Source organism: Myotis lucifugus, unplaced genomic scaffold (assembly GCF_000147115.1).
Source record: "Myotis lucifugus unplaced genomic scaffold, Myoluc2.0 scaffold_100, whole genome shotgun sequence".
Taxonomy (NCBI): domain Eukaryota; kingdom Metazoa; phylum Chordata; class Mammalia; order Chiroptera; family Vespertilionidae; genus Myotis; species Myotis lucifugus.
In genome coordinates, this window is record NW_005871148.1 from 1623622 (window position 1) to 1640650 (window position 17029).

The following is a 17029-nucleotide window of genomic DNA, read 5'->3' on the forward strand; positions in this document are numbered from 1 at the left end:
CTCTTTGGGGGTTGGGGGTTAGTCTGTATCAGGACCGAGTGCGTGGGGCCTTCTACCCTCTTCCGTGAAGAATAACACGAATGACCTGGAACTTTGGACTGATTGTAAGGCCGAGACAAGAGCCTCACACCAGGTCCAAGCCATCCTGGTCCGTGGTCTCTAGTAGGCCGCCTGCTGGTTATAGAACTAGGCGACGGGTAGGCCTTGCTGGCTCTGTGCTGCGCTCGGAAGTGGGGGTTGCTGTCAGCCCGAGGATCCGGCTCGACCAGACCTGAGCCAGCAGCAGCGCGCCAGCAGAGGAAGGCGCAAGTCCGGGGACAGCCGCGCGCCAAGAAGCTTGAGAAGCTAGGGGTCTTCTCGGCTTGCAAGGTGGCGCCTGGGCCTGGGGGCGGGGGCGGGGTTTGGGACATCCTAGGGCTCGGGTGGCAATGGAAGCGAAGCTCTGGCCGGGGAGAGGCTCCTCGTTCGTCCCTGGGATACAGACAGGCTTTTTGACGGATCCTTCTGCCTCCAGGCCAATGAGACCTGCAAGTGTAATGGCTGGAAGAACCCCAAGCCCCCCACCGCACCCCGCATGGACCTGCAGCAGCCAGCTGCCAACCTGAGTGAGCTGTGCCGCAGCTGTGAGCACCCCTTGGGTAAGGCAGGCAGTGCCCTTGGAGCTGGGGCGGGGGAGAAGCAGGTGCTGGCTCCTGCTTGGGCAGGGTGGCTTAAGTGCCACAGAGCTTCATCTTTTAAAAACCGAGGGTGCCTTCTAAGGAGGGATTGGGTGGGGAGGGTGTATGCCCCAAAGGAGGAGAAAGGAAATCTGCCAATACAGAAATACAAGGGGCCACCCAGGGGCTGACACAGGAATAGTCAGTGTCGTTTCCGGTCAGAGAAGGACCGGGGTGTATCTTGGCTGGTGATGAAGAGGGGCCGGACGTCCTGTTGATCTCTTCTGTCCGTTTCCCCCAACTCTACCACCTGTCCTTGCAGCGGACCATGTGTCCCACCTGGAGAATGTGTCAGAGGAGGAGATTAACCGGCTGCTGGGGATGGTGGTGGATGTGGAGAATCTGTTCATGTCTGTTCACAAGGAGGAAGACACAGACACCAAGCAGGTCTATTTCTACCTCTTCAAGGTGAGCTTTCTCCACGTGCAAGTGAGTGAGCAAAGGGGTGGAGGCCGGTGGGTCTGCAGCTCTTGATCTCTGCTGACCTCTGCCCCTCCCTCTTCCTCTTCCTCCAGCTCCTTCGGAAATGCATCCTGCAGATGACCCGGCCCGTGGTGGAGGGGTCTCTGGGCAGCCCCCCATTTGAGAAGCCTAATATTGAGCAGGTGGGATGAAGAAGGGGGCAAGAGAATTGGGGGCATCTTGGAGGAGTGAGGAGACTGGGAACAGGGGAGAGGTTCCAGGAAGGGAGGATGTTTTGTGCTAACCTCAGTGTGTGCATAGGGGTCGTGAGGGGCCATAGTGTCTCTTCACAGAGAGCCTCGGAATGAGAGGAGAGCCTTGCCCCTGCCCTCAGCAAACCCCTAGTTTTGGACAGGAAGCCCATGCTGGCTGTTCACACCTCCTTCCTGGTTTTGTCCCCCCTCCCACCCCTTCTCAGGGTGTGCTAAACTTTGTGCAGTACAAGTTCAGTCATCTGGCTCCCCGGGAGCGGCAGACCATGTTCGAGCTCTCGAAGATGTTCTTGCTCTGCCTTAACTACTGGAAGCTTGAGACACCTGCCCAATTTCGGCAGAGGTCTCAGGCTGAGGACGTGGCTACCTACAAGGTCAATTACACCAGGTAGGCCCAGCCAGGAACAGCACGGGGAGACGCTCGTAGGCTCAGCGGTTTCCGCTCTCATCACCTCCCCACTTTCCGCAGATGGCTCTGTTACTGCCACGTGCCCCAGAGCTGCGATAGCCTCCCCCGCTACGAGACCACTCACGTCTTCGGGCGAAGCCTGCTTCGCTCCATCTTCACCGTCACCCGGCGGCAGCTGCTAGAGAAGTTTCGGGTGGAGAAGGACAAGCTGGTGCCCGAGAAAAGGACCCTCATCCTCACCCACTTCCCCAAGTAAGGCTCCTTCTGGCCTATCAGGATTGTGCCCCAAGTTCACATCCTCCCTGTTGGCCCCTTTTTTTCCAGGAAGGCTTCCTGGATTGGTCCCTCCTCTCCCTCCATAAGCCTTCTGGGATCTGGGCGTCTACCTGGCCGACTTTCCCACAGCCCAGACGCAACTTGTTAGCACTTTTGTACTCGTCAGGGGATGGCAGATACATGGCCCGAGTGCTAACACTACCCCTGCCCGCACCCCTGGTGTCTTCAGTTGGTATATGTCTTATACCAATTATTTCCCACGGGGCCTGGACACAGCCTCAGAATTTTTCCCACCACAGCACTCCAAAAAAACCCAGAGCTTATACTTGAGGCAAAACCAATTTCCACTCCTCTTCTAGTTCTTTCTGAAGGATTTTCCTCTATTCTGCCACACCTTCCTCTCATTTTAAACCTGCTCATAGCTTTCCCGTTCAGGAAGCCTTTACTGACTAATCCAGAACCTCCAGTGTCTCTTCTGCCACCAGGTGGGAGTAAGGTGGCAGGAGGGGGTGGGTTCTGACCCCATTTTGATACTGAGGCCCAGGGTGATTTGGTGCCCGGCCTGGTCACACAGTACAGAGAGGCATCCGTTCAGACCCTGCCTCCCTCTTCTGTACACGATGGCAAACTGGGCCTCTGGTCTCTGTCCTCGATTTGTCCTGTCCTCCTACCTTCAGCTGGGGTCTCCCAGGAGGCAGGGGACTGTACCTCCTCCTGGTCCGAAGGCAGAGGTTGTCTCTGTTCCTAGGCTCCCAGTTCCTGAGAAGAGGGTCGGTCTCTCTGACCCACCTCCAGCCCCCCTGGTGTCTGGCCCAGGCTGCTCCCTTGGTTAGACTTGTGGGACAGACTGTACCCTCCCACAGATTCCTGTCCATGCTGGAGGAGGAGATCTACGGGGCAAACTCTCCCATCTGGGAGTCAGGCTTCACCATGCCACCCTCGGAGGGGACCCAGCTGGTGCCCCGGCCAGGTATGTGCCACAGCAGGTTTTACAAGATCTCTGCCTGGCCTTCCTGGCTGAGCTCAGGTGACCCCGCCCCCCGCTGTGGAAGAGGGGCTTCGAATAGCAGGAGGGAAAAATGCAGGAGGGCTCAGCTGGGGGTTGGAGGGTCCAGATCCCTTTTAGGACCCACCAACACCTTTGGAACCCCCCCCCCCCGATTCTCCTGTCTCTCTCAGCTGCAGTCAGTGCAGCCGTCGTTCCCAGCGCCCCCATCTTCAGCCCCACCATGGGTGGGGGCAGCAATAGCTCCTTGAGTCTGGATTCTGGAGGTGCTGAGCCCATGCCAGGTGGGTACTTGACCCTGACACCCACTCAGCCCTCCCCCAGCCTCTCTGCCTATCCCTGGAAGACCTTGCCGGCCTCCCCAGCAGGTGAGAAGAGGAAGCTCCCAGAGAACCTGACCCTGGAGGACGCCAAGCGGCTCCGTGTGATGGGCGACATCCCCATGGAGCTGGTCAACGAGGTCATGCTCACCATCACTGACCCTGCTGCCATGCTGGGGCCCGAGGTAGGCGGCCTGGCTTGCTGGCCAGCAGGGGTGGGGAGCGGCCCTTGTGGCCCTGAGGTCCTTGCTCACTGCCCCTTTTCTGGTGCCCAGACGAGCCTCCTGTCAGCCAATGCAGCCCGGGACGAGACAGCCCGCCTGGAGGAGCGCCGCGGCATCATCGAATTCCACGTCATCGGCAACTCGCTGACACCCAAGGCCAACCGGCGGGTGTTGCTCTGGCTCGTGGGGCTGCAGAATGTCTTCTCCCATCAGCTGCCACGCATGCCCAAGGAGTATATCGCCCGCCTCGTCTTCGACCCGTGCGTCCCCAGGAGAGCCCCCACCCAGGGCACCACATCCGGGCGCCTGTCCTTGTCCTCCACACCCCTCCCTAGGCCTCTTCCTCCAGCCTCCGGTTCTTCCTCCTCGGTTCCCAGCCCTGAATACAGCTCAGCCCTCCACGGCTATGGGGACCTGAGGAGCATTTGGGGGCAGGTAGGGAGCGTGACCTGTCTCCTCTCCCCTCAGGAAGCACAAGACTCTGGCCCTGATCAAGGACGGGCGCGTCATCGGCGGGATCTGCTTCCGCATGTTCCCCACCCAGGGCTTCACGGAGATTGTCTTCTGTGCTGTCACCTCAAATGAGCAGGTCAAGGTGGGTGCCTGCCCCCAGCCGCTGCCCCATCCCACACCTGCTTCTGAGTTCAGACCAGATCAGAGTAGAGGATGTGGTGGTGCAGCCGCCCCCAACACTTCTTTTCGTGGCCAAACAGTTCCTCAGTTCCCCACAAGGTGGCGCTTGTGCTCTGATAACGGTGGAGTAAGAAAATAACCTGTCGCCCTAGCTCACTCCGCTCTGTGGTTAGAGTGTCAGCCCACGCAGTAGAGGGTCTCGCATTAGATTCCTGGTCAAGGGCACATACCTGGGTTGCGGGTTCGTTCCTGCCCCTATTCAGGGTGTGTGCGAGGGAGGTGACCAATCAATGTGTCTCTTTCACATCCGTGTTTCTCTCTCCTGTCTCTCTCCCTCCCTCCCCTCTCCCTTCCACTCTCTAAAAAAATCAATGGTAAAAAATCCTCAGGATAAAAAAGAAAGAAAGAAAACACCTGTTGACAAGTGGATCCTGAGAATCAGTCACACTTTTCTTTTTAATCCTCCACCCAAGGATATGTTTTTATTAATTTGAGAGAGGGGGTCAAACCTGCATGCAACCTAGGTATGTGCCCTGACCGGGAATTGAACCCCCAACCTTTTGGTGTATGGGACGATGCTCCAACTGAGCCACCTGACCAGGGCAGAATCAGTAACACTTGTATTTTTAATATATTTTTATTGATTTCAGAGAGGAAGGGAGAGAGAGATAGAAACATCAGTGATGACAGAGAATCATTGATCAGCTGCCTTGTGCACCCCCCCCCCCCCCCACTGGGGATCGAGTCCGCAACCCAGGCATGTGCCCTTGACCAGAATCGAACCTGGGACCCTTCAGTCCACAGGCCGACGCTCTAGTCACTGAGCCAAACCAATTAGGGCAGTAACACTTTTACATGGACCTGAAATGTTGTCATCACAAGAATGTTTACATCCATCGGGGAGTTAATTTTTGTAGTAGCCCTGTGCTGGGCGATAGTCCTGGCTTCTAGCCTCTCATGATCACAACGGACCCACTAGTAGGGCCCCTGGTTCTCCTTTTTACAGACCCCAGCTCTGTGTGGTGCCTCCGTGGTGCTGACACGTGTGGGAGTCAGTGTCTCTGCAGGGTTCGTGTGCTGTGGCAAGCAGGGCCCTTGGTATTCCCCTTCTCGATTCTGAGGCCGGGGACCAGGAACTAGTAGCCTGTGGACAGCAGCTTCCTGACTGGGTTTGGCTCCTAGCCCTGCCGTGCCTGGCAGCCTGACCTTGTACAAATTTTCTCATGTAGCTGAGTTTCGGTTTCCTTCTGTAAGTTGGCCGCAGTACCTACCTCATGACTTAACTTGAGACTTGGTCACCTGACTTAGAGCAAGTGCCTAGAAATCCAGTGTCCTTCAGTTTTCTCATTATAACCTCCCTTCCTCTACTGGTTGCCTTTCCTACTACCTGCCTTGGATCCCCTGGTATCCCCCCCTCCTTTCAATCTGCTTCCTCCGCCCTGGGCCCTTCTGAGGTCTGTCCAGCACCAGGCCTGCCCCCTCCTCCTGGTAAGCCCTGCTCCCTCCCCTGCAGGGCTATGGGACTCACCTGATGAACCACCTGAAGGAGTATCACATCAAACACAACATCCTCTACTTCCTCACATATGCTGACGAGTATGCCATCGGCTACTTCAAAAAGCAGGTGACCCTCGCCTCACCCACCCCACACTTGCCGGCCACCTGGGGCAGGAGTCATTCTGTCTCGCCCCCTGGTGTGGATGGACTGGGAGTCGCTTCAGGCCCCTGTTCCATCTAATATCTGCAGGGATCTCCTTCCTGCCTTCTGTCTCCCTCCTGCCGCCCCTGTGAATAGGACTTGGAGGGCAGTAGGGTAACCGGCAGAATTGGGAGGCTCTTGGGGGTGAGTTGGAAGGGGGCTGACCTAGAATCTTTCCAGGGACAGATTGAGCTTTCAAAGTGCAGAGCACTGTGCTGGGCACTATCGGAGGGGATTCGGGAGCTGGAGAGAGGGGACATGGCATGCAGCTGCCCTTAGTGCTCCTGGGAGAGGGGCCATTAAATTGGAAAAGTGTTGCCGATGGGTGGGGTCGTGTCTCCCACTCCCTAGGGCTTCTCCAAGGATATCAAGGTGCCCAAGAGCCGCTACCTGGGTTACATCAAGGACTACGAGGGGGCGACACTGATGGAGTGTGAGCTGAACCCCCGCATCCCCTACACGGAGCTCTCCCACATCATCAAGAAGCAGAAGGAGGTTGTGTGCTTTTTGTGGAATGTGCATGTGGGGGTGAGCAGTGTGTGGGGTGAGCATGTGTACCACATGTCCATGCATGAGGTAGGGCCAGGATCTTGGTTCTTGCTCTGCCTCTTGGGAAAGTTAGGGGGAGAGGCACCTGGATTCAGGACGGGGCCTCTGACTGGCCTGGGAGGGCAGTGGCTGGCGCTGGGATTGGCCCCTCAGACCCCTCCTTCCTCAGATCATCAAGAAGCTGATTGAGCGCAAACAGGCCCAGATCCGAAAGGTCTACCCCGGGCTCAGCTGCTTCAAGGAAGGTGTGAGGCAGATTCCTGTGGAGAGTGTCCCTGGCATTCGTAAGCGGGGCTCTGGGTGCGGGAGGGGCGCGCTGCTTGGCGTGCGGACGGGCATTCTTAGGGACGTTCTCTGCACCCCCCGCTTTGCAGGAGAGACGGGCTGGAAACCACTGGGGAAGGAGAAGGGGTGAGTGTTGTGTGGAGGGACAGGGTGTTGGGGGAGGCAGAGGGACCAGGAGCCTCAGACTTGACATCTATCGCCCCAGGAAGGAGCTGAAGGACCCTGACCAGCTCTACACAACCCTCAAAAACCTGCTGGCCCAGATCAAGGTGCGGAGACCAGGCTCCCTTCTGGGGGTCCCTGTGCCAGTGGCTGTGGCTTTATGACCCAGTGTGGGGTGGGCGGCTGTCATGAGCTGGGCATGGGCCACAGTGATCCTGGTCCCAGTTCAACTCTCCTCTCTAGTCACACCCCAGTGCCTGGCCCTTCATGGAGCCTGTGAAGAAGTCGGAGGCCCCTGACTACTATGAGGTCATCCGCTTCCCCATTGGTGAGGATGTTCTACCTGACCCCTTCCTTCCACTTCCACCCGCAAATCCTGCTCCTGCCTTCACTCGGCCACACAGCCCCTTGACCTGCCCTCTGTCCGCTGCCCAGACCTGAAGACCATGACGGAGCGGCTGCGCAGCCGCTACTACGTGACCCGGAAGCTCTTCGTGGCTGACCTGCAGCGGGTCATCGCCAACTGCCGCGAGTACAACCCCCCGGACAGCGAGTACTGCCGCTGCGCCAGTGCCCTGGAGAAGTTCTTCTACTTTAAGCTCAAGGAGGGAGGGCTCATTGACAAGTAGTCCCAGCCTTGGGCCACAGCCTCAACCTTGAATGTCTCCACCTCAGGTTCTGCTCTGATCACTAGGGAGGCCCTGGTGCCCAGGTCCCTCTCAGCTCGAGACACTCCAGCCCCTGACCCTGCAGTCCTTTCTGGGCCCTTGTGCACCCCAAGCCTCAGCCCTGCCCTGCCCTCCCCTTCATTGTGATTGACTTTGGGAGGGGTCTCCTGGGTGTGGACTGGCGCCTCTACAGTGGCTGGAGGCCAGAGCATAACCCTGGTCCCCACAGAGCTGTGGTGTCTTATTAGAGGCCTGGCCTGGGCCTGGCCCAGGTCACTGTCTTCTCAAGGGCAGGACTGACAATTTTAGCTTGAATGAGGGGGCTCCAGGGTTTGGAAGTTCAACCCGGACTGGAGGGGCCATGCCTTGCCCTGCACTGTTGTGTTCTGTCTGTCCCCCAGGGGTGGGGGACATGGGGACCATTTGTTTCCTGGCATTAATCCCTTGGAGGGATCAATAAAGCTCTTTTTTTTTCTCTGTGTGATTGTTTCTTCAGTAGCATCGCAGGCCTTAGCAGGCTGACCTGTTCCTGCCAGTACCTCCTGCAAGCTGGAGCCCATTAAGCTCAGGTTGTGCTGAGGACCCCTCCCCAGCAGGCCTCATGCCCAGTCCTGTGTGCCAGGGCCTGCCTGGCTGCAGCCTCCACTTCTCCCTGCTCCAGCTGTTCTGGTCCGGGTGCCTGCTGGTCTGGGTGCCTGGACGGCAGGGTCCAAATCTCCCCGGGGCTGCCTTTGCCTGGGTGACACGGTTACAGCTGACTCCAGAAGGAGGAGGGGTGGGGTGGGGTGGGGGCGGACTCTGCTCCCGGGGGCAGGGTGGCTGCAGGACCCAGGTGCAAATGGTGCTTTCCTGGCAGCAGCATTTCTTCCTCAGTCTGAGGCCTGCGAGGGGCAGGGAAGAGATTGTAAAGCCGAGCCCCAGTCAGCTGGGCGGCCCCGCCCCTCAGTTTCAGTTTCATTTACTCGCTCAGAGCTCGGCAGCAGGCGTCCGGGTTCAGCCAAGCAGGGCTGCGGTTGTTGGCGGTGCGGGTGGTAAGGTGAGGCTGGGCAGGGCTCAGGTCTGTCTGAATCCTGCCTCCCCTCGGCCAGATCAGGTTCCTGGTAAGTTCCCTGTTCCATCTCCTTCAAGCAGGATGGAGTCTCGGGCAAAGTGAGGTCTCTGCACCAGATTGGGTTGGCTGGGAGCGGGTAGGGAGCAGATCTGATGGGGTTTGGGCTGAGTAGGGGGCCAGGAGGGCCAGGGTCTGAGTCCCCTGCCATTCCCAGAATGGAGCTGCGATCCTACCAGTGGGAGGTGATCATGCCTGCCCTGGAGGGCAAGAATATCATCATATGGCTGCCCACGGGCGCCGGGAAGACCCGGGCGGCTGCTTATGTGGCCAAGAGGCATCTTGAGACCGTGGACGGGGCCAAGGTGGTTGTATTGGTCAACAGGGTAAGTGGCCTGCCCGCCCGCCCCTCTGTGGGCTCTCAGCTCCTCGGTGCCTCTCAAGACCCTTCAGAACTCCAGAGCTTCTGTGGCATCTCTCAGCTCACCTCTTCACTCATCCCAGCCATGGCCTCCGCCCATCCCCTATACCCAGATCCCGCTTCCTCTCCCCGTCTCATCCGCACCCCAGGTCCACCTGGTGACCCAGCATTATGAGGAGTTCAAACGAATGCTGGATGGGCGCTGGGCCATTGCAACCCTGAGTGGGGACATGGGGCTACGACCCGGCTTTGGACACTTGGCCCGGAGGAATGACCTGCTCATCTGCACAGCTGAGCTGCTGCAGATGGCGCTGAGCAGCCCGGAGGAGGAGGAGCACGTGGAGCTCAATGGTGAGAGCTGGGTGCACCTGAGGCACCCCTGCCTGCCACTCCCAGGGCCCCTCTTCTAGTAAAGATGGGAGATTCTGTGGGAGTCAGCTTCCCTATTCACCAAACCCCAGCATACACCCTGGTAGAAAAAGACCTGGCTACAGTGCAGGATCTTGGGCAAGTCCCTTTCTCCAGCTTGAGCCTCAGTTTATTAATCTGTGAAATGGAGGTAAATCATCCCCGACTGGCCGTTTTCTGGGGTCTGGCTGCAAATTGTGAAGGGAGGAAGGAATTCTCGGATGAATTCTGGGAACTACATGAAACAAAGCTTATGGGAGGAAGGGCTTTGCAGACAGGTTCTTTCACAGCCTTTCCGTGTGCCCCCAGCCTTCTCTCTCCTCGTGGTGGACGAGTGTCACCACACGCACAAAGACACTGTCTACAACGTCATCCTGAGCCGGTATCTGGAGCACAAACTCCAGGGGACAAGGCCCCTGCCCCAGGTGCTGGGTCTCACAGCCTCCCCGGGCACTGGCAGGGCCACCACGCTTGATGGAGCCATTGACCACATCCTGCAGGTCAGCTTGGTCCCTGTGACCCTCCCCTCACCTGACTCACCCAGGACCTCCCTGGCCTGCTCCACCCCCTGCCCACCAGTCCTAGGCCGGCTCACCCAGGCAGGGTCCGGATCCCTTCCTCACCTGACTTCCAGCCTCCAAAGGCTTCTTAATGCACTTAGAATAAACACTCTACTCTGGCTTAGAGAGTTCCCTGTGACCTAGCCCCTGCTTAAGTCCCCAACCTCATCCCTGCTCCCACTCCCGCTCTCTAGCCCCCCGCCCCCCACTCCTGCACTACTGGCCTTCTCTCTGCAGCTTGAGCATGTCAGGCTTGTTCCCATCTCAGGACTCTTGCACTTGCCATTCCTTCTGCCCGAATACCTTCCCCCGTACTTACCTGTCTGGCTCCTTCTTGTCATTCAGGGAACAACTTAAACGTGACCGTTCAGAGCCTCCCCTGATCACCTCCACTGTACTCCGCCATATCATTCCATTTCATTCTCTTCAGAGCTTGTTAACACTACCTGCAATCCTCTCATTCTGTTGTTCTGTACTAGTTTATCATCTGTCTCCCCAGCTGCCATGTAAGGTGCTCTGTGTCCCCAGCACCTAGAACAGCACCGGGCAAGCAATAAACATTTATCGAATAAATGAATCCCCACCCCCAATGGCCCTGCCTCAGCTGGGACTCATCCTGCCCCAAAGCTCTGCCCATCGTCCCCACCGAACAACCCCCCATTCCAGTGAACCCCTCTCTGTTGCCCAGCTTTGTGCCAACCTGGACACGTGGCGCATCATGTCACCCCAGACCCACCTCCCTGAGCTGCAGGAGCACAACCGCCTGCCCTGCAAACAGTACGACCTCTGCCACAGGCGCAGCCAGGTGTGTGGAGGGAGGGGCGGGCGCGGGGTCTGGAGTGAAATTAGGCCACCTGGGGTTGAGCCTGGACTCCACTGTCGGGAGAGCTCTGTGACTTCACTTCATTTGCTATGTACCTGAGCCTCCATTTCTTCTTTCTGCGAAATGGGGCCGGTCCTCCTGTTTGGTTCACTCAGATGCCGCCGGGGACATCTGTCCAAACCTGGGCACGCGTGCAGCAGAGCGCTTTGCAAACCATAAAGCTGGGCACTCTGTGCTGAGGCTGTTCCAAGCCCTCTCCGGCGGCGTGGACACTGCCTGGTGTCTGCTACGACAGGCTGGACAGGGACGAGCCGTCACTGTGCTCAGGCCAGAGGTCAAGGGCACATATGGGGTGGAGGAGACAGAACAGGAGTCAGGTGCGGGAACCTGACCCCTGCCTCCAGCCAGGACCCCGCACACCGTGGCTGTAGAGGAATTCCTTCCTTCACGCCCTCACTCTTCTCGTAGGACCCGTTCGGGGACATGCTGAAGAAGCTCATGGAACAAGTACAGGACCACCTGGAGATGCCGGAACTGAGCCGGGACTTCGGGACGCAGACATATGAGCAGCAGGTGGTGGAGCTGAGCAAGACTGGTGAGAAGGCCTGGGAAGTCCCTGCCTTTAGGGGGCGGGGCCCAGCCTCTGGGGGCGGGGCCTGGGCGGGACTGGACCCTGGGGGCGTGGCCGCTCTGACACCGAGTCCCCTGTGGGTCCAGCGGCTGAGGCCGGGCTCGTGGAGCGGCGAGCGTATGCGCTTCACCTGCGTCGCTACAACGACGCGCTGCTCATCCACGACACGGTCCGCGCCGTGGACGCCCTGGACACGCTGCGCGACTTCTACGACAGGGAGCGAGCCACCAAGACCCAGGTCCTGCGAGCTGAGCGCCGGCTGCTGGCTCTGTTCGATGGTGAGGCTCCTGGGGAAGGGGGTTGGAACTGGGCTAGAGGGCAGTGGCCAGCCAGGCCGGGGCTCGGCTCCAACAAGTTGGGAAGGTGCCCACAAGAGGTCTGGGGCCCTGTTTTTCTAACCAAAAGTCAAGGCTGTGGATATGACAAAGGAGGTGTGTCCTCATTTGTGAAGGTTTCCGTAGATGTAAAAACTAGTTTCGTTATTGACAAATATTTTTCGAAAATCATTTCACTGGGATTCTTCCCTTTGAGTGTGTATGGTACCTTTAAACTGGGGAAATGAGGCGGCCAGAGGGTGAAATTTAAGACTAGAGGCCTCAGCACAGGCGAGGGGCAAGGATCTTTCTGAACAGACCTGAGGTTGAGTCAGTCCTGGGTTAGATGAAAAGGTCAAGGGTCACCCTGGTGGCAGGGTTGAAGAGGGGTGCTGGATAAGGAGCATCTAGACGGTACCCCGGGTGTAGGGCTGGCTGGCCTTGAGGCTGGGCAGGCAGAGGGTGTCCTTACATGTGTTCTTGGTGCTGCTCAGGGGCAATCAGGCAGGAGCAGGTAACCCCAGGCCCCTCCGGATTCCTGCCATCTCTCCCCCCGCCCTCCTGTCCGGCCCACCTCCAGGCCTGAGTCCTGTCCCTCTGATTTCTGGGCTTTTCCGGCAGACCACAAGAATGAGCTGGCCCTCCTGGCAACTCGTGGCCCGGAGAACCCCAAACTGGAGATGCTGGAACGGATCCTGCAGAATCAGTTTGGGAGTCCCGGCAGCCCCCGCGGCATTATCTTCACCCGCACCCGCCAGAGCGCTCACTCCCTCCTGCTCTGGCTCCAGCAGCAGCCGGGTCTGCGGACCGTGGACATCAGGGCCCAGCTGCTGATCGGGGCTGGGAGCAGCAGCCAGACCACCCATATGACCCAGGTGGGGGCTGTGGGGAAAGCGCCTGAGGCTGGGGATTCCCTAGGGGAGAAGAGAAGGGGAGTCTTCAGCACAGAGAGTCCGGGGTAGGGGGCGGGGCTGAGAAGGGAGATGGACACTGAGATCCCCAGGGCTGAAGGGTTTCCCATTCTGCGGGTCTCGGGGCAGAGAGGCAGAAACAAGGAGGTCTACAGGGTAGAGGTGAGGGATGTCATCAGGACAGAGGATCAGGGGCCTGGGGTCCCTTGGAGAAGAATAGGTCCTGAGAGCTCCTAGAGTGCAGGGGCAGGGACCCGTAGGAGTCCCCAGGGGAGAGAGGGGTTAGACGCTCACCTGGAAAAGTGGACAAGATCCTGGGGGTACTTGGAGGTAGAGATGGAGACTCAGGGTCCCTCAGAAAAGGGGCCAAGATTTTGGATAAAAGGGCTGAACCAGGAGTGACTGGGCTTGTAAGAGGGTAGGCCTGAAGCACCTCATACACCATCCTCTTTCTCCTCCCCCAACCCCAGAGGGAACAGCAAGACGTGATCCGTAAGTTCCGGGATGGTACCCTGAACCTCCTGGTGGCCACGAGTGTGGCGGAAGAGGGACTGGACATCCCCCAGTGCAATGTGATTGTGCGCTACGGGCTCCTGACCAACGAGATCTCCATGGTCCAGGTGCCCAAACCACCCCACTCAGCAGTCCTCAGAGGATCCTGTGTGGGAACCCAGCCCCACTCAGGCCCCTCTCTTACCTCCCTCCCCAGGCAAGGGGCCGTGCCCGGGCCGATCAGAGTGTGTACTCATTCGTGGCCACCCAGGGCAGTCGGGAGTTGCGGCGGGAGCAGACCAACGAGGTACTCGAGGTTCTGATGGAGCGGGCAGTGGCTGCTGTGCAGGAGATGGACCAGGCTGAGTACCAGGCCAAGGTCTGTGGGCGGTCTGTGCGCCCTGTGGGGAGGAGGGCTGTAGGCAGTCTGTCTGGAAGGTCTCTGAGGCAAACACATTCACACCCTTGTCCCCCCTTCCCCTGGGGGCTAAGTTGGCCCACCTGGTGAGGGTCTGAATCCAGGGAAGGGTAGAGGCCAAGGATGGGGTTGCCAGGAAGACAATGGTTATGTCTTCAAAATGCCTTGGGAACAGGCCTTGTCCAGGGCTTTTAATGTATGGTCACCACCCAATACTTTGTGTATCTGTGGGAGCCGCCTTACAGCCCTTCTGGAACCAAGCAGAGGGGGACCAAAGACATGCCCCAACTAAGCGCAGAACCCGGACTTAAGTCAGTCCCCTGAGGTGGAGTCACCGTTGTCCAGCCTCGCACGGCACGGTCCCTGTTTACTCCTGTTGTCCCAGCGGAATTATTGACGGGACCTCATGTTAGATTCAAAGGAGCAACTTTGCACGAAATCCTCCACCGTGGGGTGAAGATTCAGTGGGAAAGCTTGCCTCGCTCCCTGGGCTGTCCCCCGACCCAGTGTTACTTTCTCCACTGAGCTGTTCTGAAGGCTCCAGGGAGGGCTGAGGAAAGCCCCTCTGTGTGCCAGCGATCCATCTCAGGTCCTTGGGAGCCCTTTGTCCCTCTGGGAGCATTTTCGAGATCAGGTCTCTTGGGCCCCAGCCATGCCCGCTGTCCCCTCCCACCCCCAGATCCGGGATCTGCAGCGGGAAGCCCTGGTCAGGCGGGCGGCCCAGGCGGCCCAGAAGAAGAGCCGGCAGCAGCAGTTCCTGGCAGAGCATGTGCAGCTCCTCTGTGTCAACTGCATGGTGGCCGTGGGCCACGGGAGCGACCTGCGGAAGGTGGAGGGCACCCACCATGTCAACGTGAACCCCAACTTCTCGTGAGACCTGTGGAAGGGGCTGTCTGGATGAGAGGAAGAGTGGGGTGCATTAAGAGTTTGGGAGGTTAAAGAGCATTTGAACAGGTACCAAGTTTGCAGGTTTTATCACCACCCCATTTCACAGGTGAGAAAATAGAGGCTCCGAGCGCCTCAGCGGCTTGCCCAAGCTCCCACAGCCACTATGTGGTTGAGCAAGAGCTGGCATTCAGGACGCCAAATGCTGAGGGGCCGCACAATGGCCCCCCGGTCCCACGTACTCTGAAGACATCCAGAGGGGCTGGTTGTCCCTGAGCCATCCCCTCATCCTCCGCCCCCTAGCGGGTAGCCTTCCCCATCCTCCATTTGTTCATTCGTTAGGAAGTATTCATTAGGCGCCTACTGTGTGCTGGGCCACTGTGCCCATGGTCTTCACACATGGGTGGTGCTGAGGCCTGAACTTGGGCAGAGGGAGTGGGATGGAGGCAGCACAGGCCGAGCGTGTCGAAGTCTCTGTGCCTCTTGACAGGCAGGCAGGCCCAAGGCCGGGCAGAGGCTCAGCAGGAAGGATGGCGAGCCGTCTGGGGCTGGGGGTCCGTGAGGTCTGTGGCCACTCCCATTTCTTTCTAGGATCTACTACAACGTCTCTGAGAAGCCTGTGGCTATCGACAGAGTCTTCAAGGACTGGGTGCCTGGGGGTGTCATTAGCTGCAAGAACTGTGGGGAAGTAAGTGCTGGGCCATGGCCCTCAGCTCCGGTCTTTAGAAGCCCTCATTCTGAAAGCCCAGCCTCTGCCACCAGGGTGCCCTCCCTGGGGTGGGGGAGACAGCGCTGCCCCAGGAGCCCCCAGTCTGAAGAGAGTGGTCCAACCCCTTCTTAGGGAGCCCACAGTGTGATGAGGGCGATAGCGCTGTCTGAGGGAGGAGACATAAGCCCCGCATCCAGAGACCCTAACTTGGGGAGAGAAGCCCAGGCAGAGGATAGACACCCAAACCCTCCGGTCTCTGTCCCACCCCCAGCTCTGGGGGCTGCAGATGATCTACAAGTCGGTGAAGCTGCCGGCGCTCAAGGTCCGCGCCATGCTGCTGCAGACGCCGCGGGGACGGATCCAGGCCAAGAAGTGGTCCTCGGTGCCCTTCCAGGTGCCTGACTTCGACTACGTGCTGCACTGCGCCCAGGCCCTGTCCGACCTCTCCCTGGACTGAGCATCTTGTCGCTGCAGTACCCAGATCAAACTGTAGGGGGCGGGAGACTCCGCAGCAGCCAGCATCTTTCCTGAGCAAAGTCGGTGCAGGTCCCTCCTTTCCGAAGTCACCAGCTCAGAGGCCTGCTGACCAGCCACAGAGGAACCCCAGGTGCCCAGACTGACTTCAACTCCCACATTGAGGAAGCAGCTGAAGGGCCACAGCTCATCCCCTGGCCCCCCTTACACCCACACAGACACGTCTACGCACTCGATGGAGTGGGAGTGGCGTGGGGGCAGAACTGAGGCAGGATGGGCACACTGGACAGAGGTGCCCCCTTATCCATGCTTTCGCTTTTGTAGTTTGTTACTCCCAATGAACTGCGGTCCAAATATTAGATGGAAAATTCCAGAAATAAACGTTTTATATGTTTTAAATTGTGCACCATTCTGAGTAGCGTGATGAAATTTCATACCATCCTGCTTGGTCCCACCTGGGACATGAATCATCCCTTTGTCCGGTGTACCCATGCAGTCTGTGCTATCGGCCTGGTGGTCACAGCCATCTGGGTCGTCAGACCATCTGTCCAGGTTTCACAGAGCTTGTGTTTGAATAACCCTTACAGTAGCCCAACACTACGCCACAATGCCGACGTCATTAAACTCATTATCTCATCACACAGACCTTGAATCATCTCGTATCACAGGAAGGTGAGAACTATACAATAAGATATTTTGAGAGAGACTACATTTACATAACGTATTATAGCATATGTTATCATGGTTCTATTATTAGTTGTTAATCTCTTACTGTGCCTAATTTGTAAATTAAACGTTATCATAGGTATGTATGTATAGGACAAAACATAGTATATGTAGGGTTTGGTACTATCTATGGTCTCAGGCATCTACTGGGAATCTTGGGACATATCCTCCATGAATAAGGGAACTACTATACTAGGAATCACTGAAGTTTCCCTTGGCCCTTTGACATTCTTTTTTTTTTTTTTTTGAGGCTCCCCATAAATTAAAAATAAATAGAAAAATGGTGTAGAAAATGTGTAGTATTTTTAAAAATATATTTTTATTGATTTCAGAGAGGAAGGGAGGGAGAGAGAGAGAGACATCAATGATGGGAAAGAATCATTGATTGGCTGCCTCCTGCACACCACACTGGGGATCGAGCCTGCAATCCAGGCCTGTGCCCTGACCAGGAATCAAACCATGACCTCCTGGTTCATAGGTTGATGCTCAACCACTGAGCCATGCCAGCTGGGTGAAACTGTGCAGTATTTTAAAAACAGATTTGTTGAGGCATAATTGACAAAATAAACTAAATATTTATAGTGTTTA

General features: G+C 57.6%; 2 protein-coding genes across 3 annotated transcripts in view; both read left to right on the forward strand.

The window, feature by feature from the left end:
• Positions 1–8100, forward strand: part of KAT2A (lysine acetyltransferase 2A) — an 8837-nt gene extending 737 nt beyond the window's left edge. Inside the window, 19 exon segments of the mRNA XM_006092464.2 lie at positions 232–290; positions 293–369; positions 515–638; positions 979–1124; positions 1232–1321; positions 1597–1778; positions 1860–2051; positions 2939–3045; positions 3255–3365; positions 3450–3586; positions 3677–3885; positions 4094–4220; positions 5772–5882; positions 6309–6452; positions 6676–6790; positions 6881–6917; positions 6997–7060; positions 7197–7281; positions 7389–8100. Coding sequence (XP_006092526.1) covers positions 232–290; positions 293–369; positions 515–638; positions 979–1124; positions 1232–1321; positions 1597–1778; positions 1860–2051; positions 2939–3045; positions 3255–3365; positions 3450–3586; positions 3677–3885; positions 4094–4220; positions 5772–5882; positions 6309–6452; positions 6676–6790; positions 6881–6917; positions 6997–7060; positions 7197–7281; positions 7389–7582 — 2311 coding nt within the window. The 3' untranslated portion in view covers positions 7583–8100.
• A 433-nt stretch (positions 8101–8533) lies between these two features.
• DHX58 (DExH-box helicase 58) lies at positions 8534–16121 on the forward strand. 2 transcript variants are annotated; one of them, XM_006092390.3, is made up of 13 exons: positions 8534–8721; positions 8887–9055; positions 9240–9441; positions 9808–9998; positions 10747–10863; positions 11350–11476; positions 11599–11790; positions 12448–12701; positions 13208–13357; positions 13447–13608; positions 14327–14517; positions 15124–15220; positions 15513–16121. In XM_006092390.3, the coding sequence occupies exons 2-13, from the start codon at positions 8888–8890 to the stop codon at positions 15696–15698; spliced, it is 2037 nt and encodes a 678-aa protein (XP_006092452.1). In that variant the 5' UTR covers positions 8534–8721; position 8887; the 3' UTR covers positions 15699–16121. The 2 variants fall into 2 exon arrangements, with proteins under 2 accessions (XP_006092452.1, XP_006092453.1); XM_006092391.3 differs by having other exon boundaries at positions 8563–8657.
• The last annotated feature ends 908 nt before the right edge of the window (positions 16122–17029 follow it).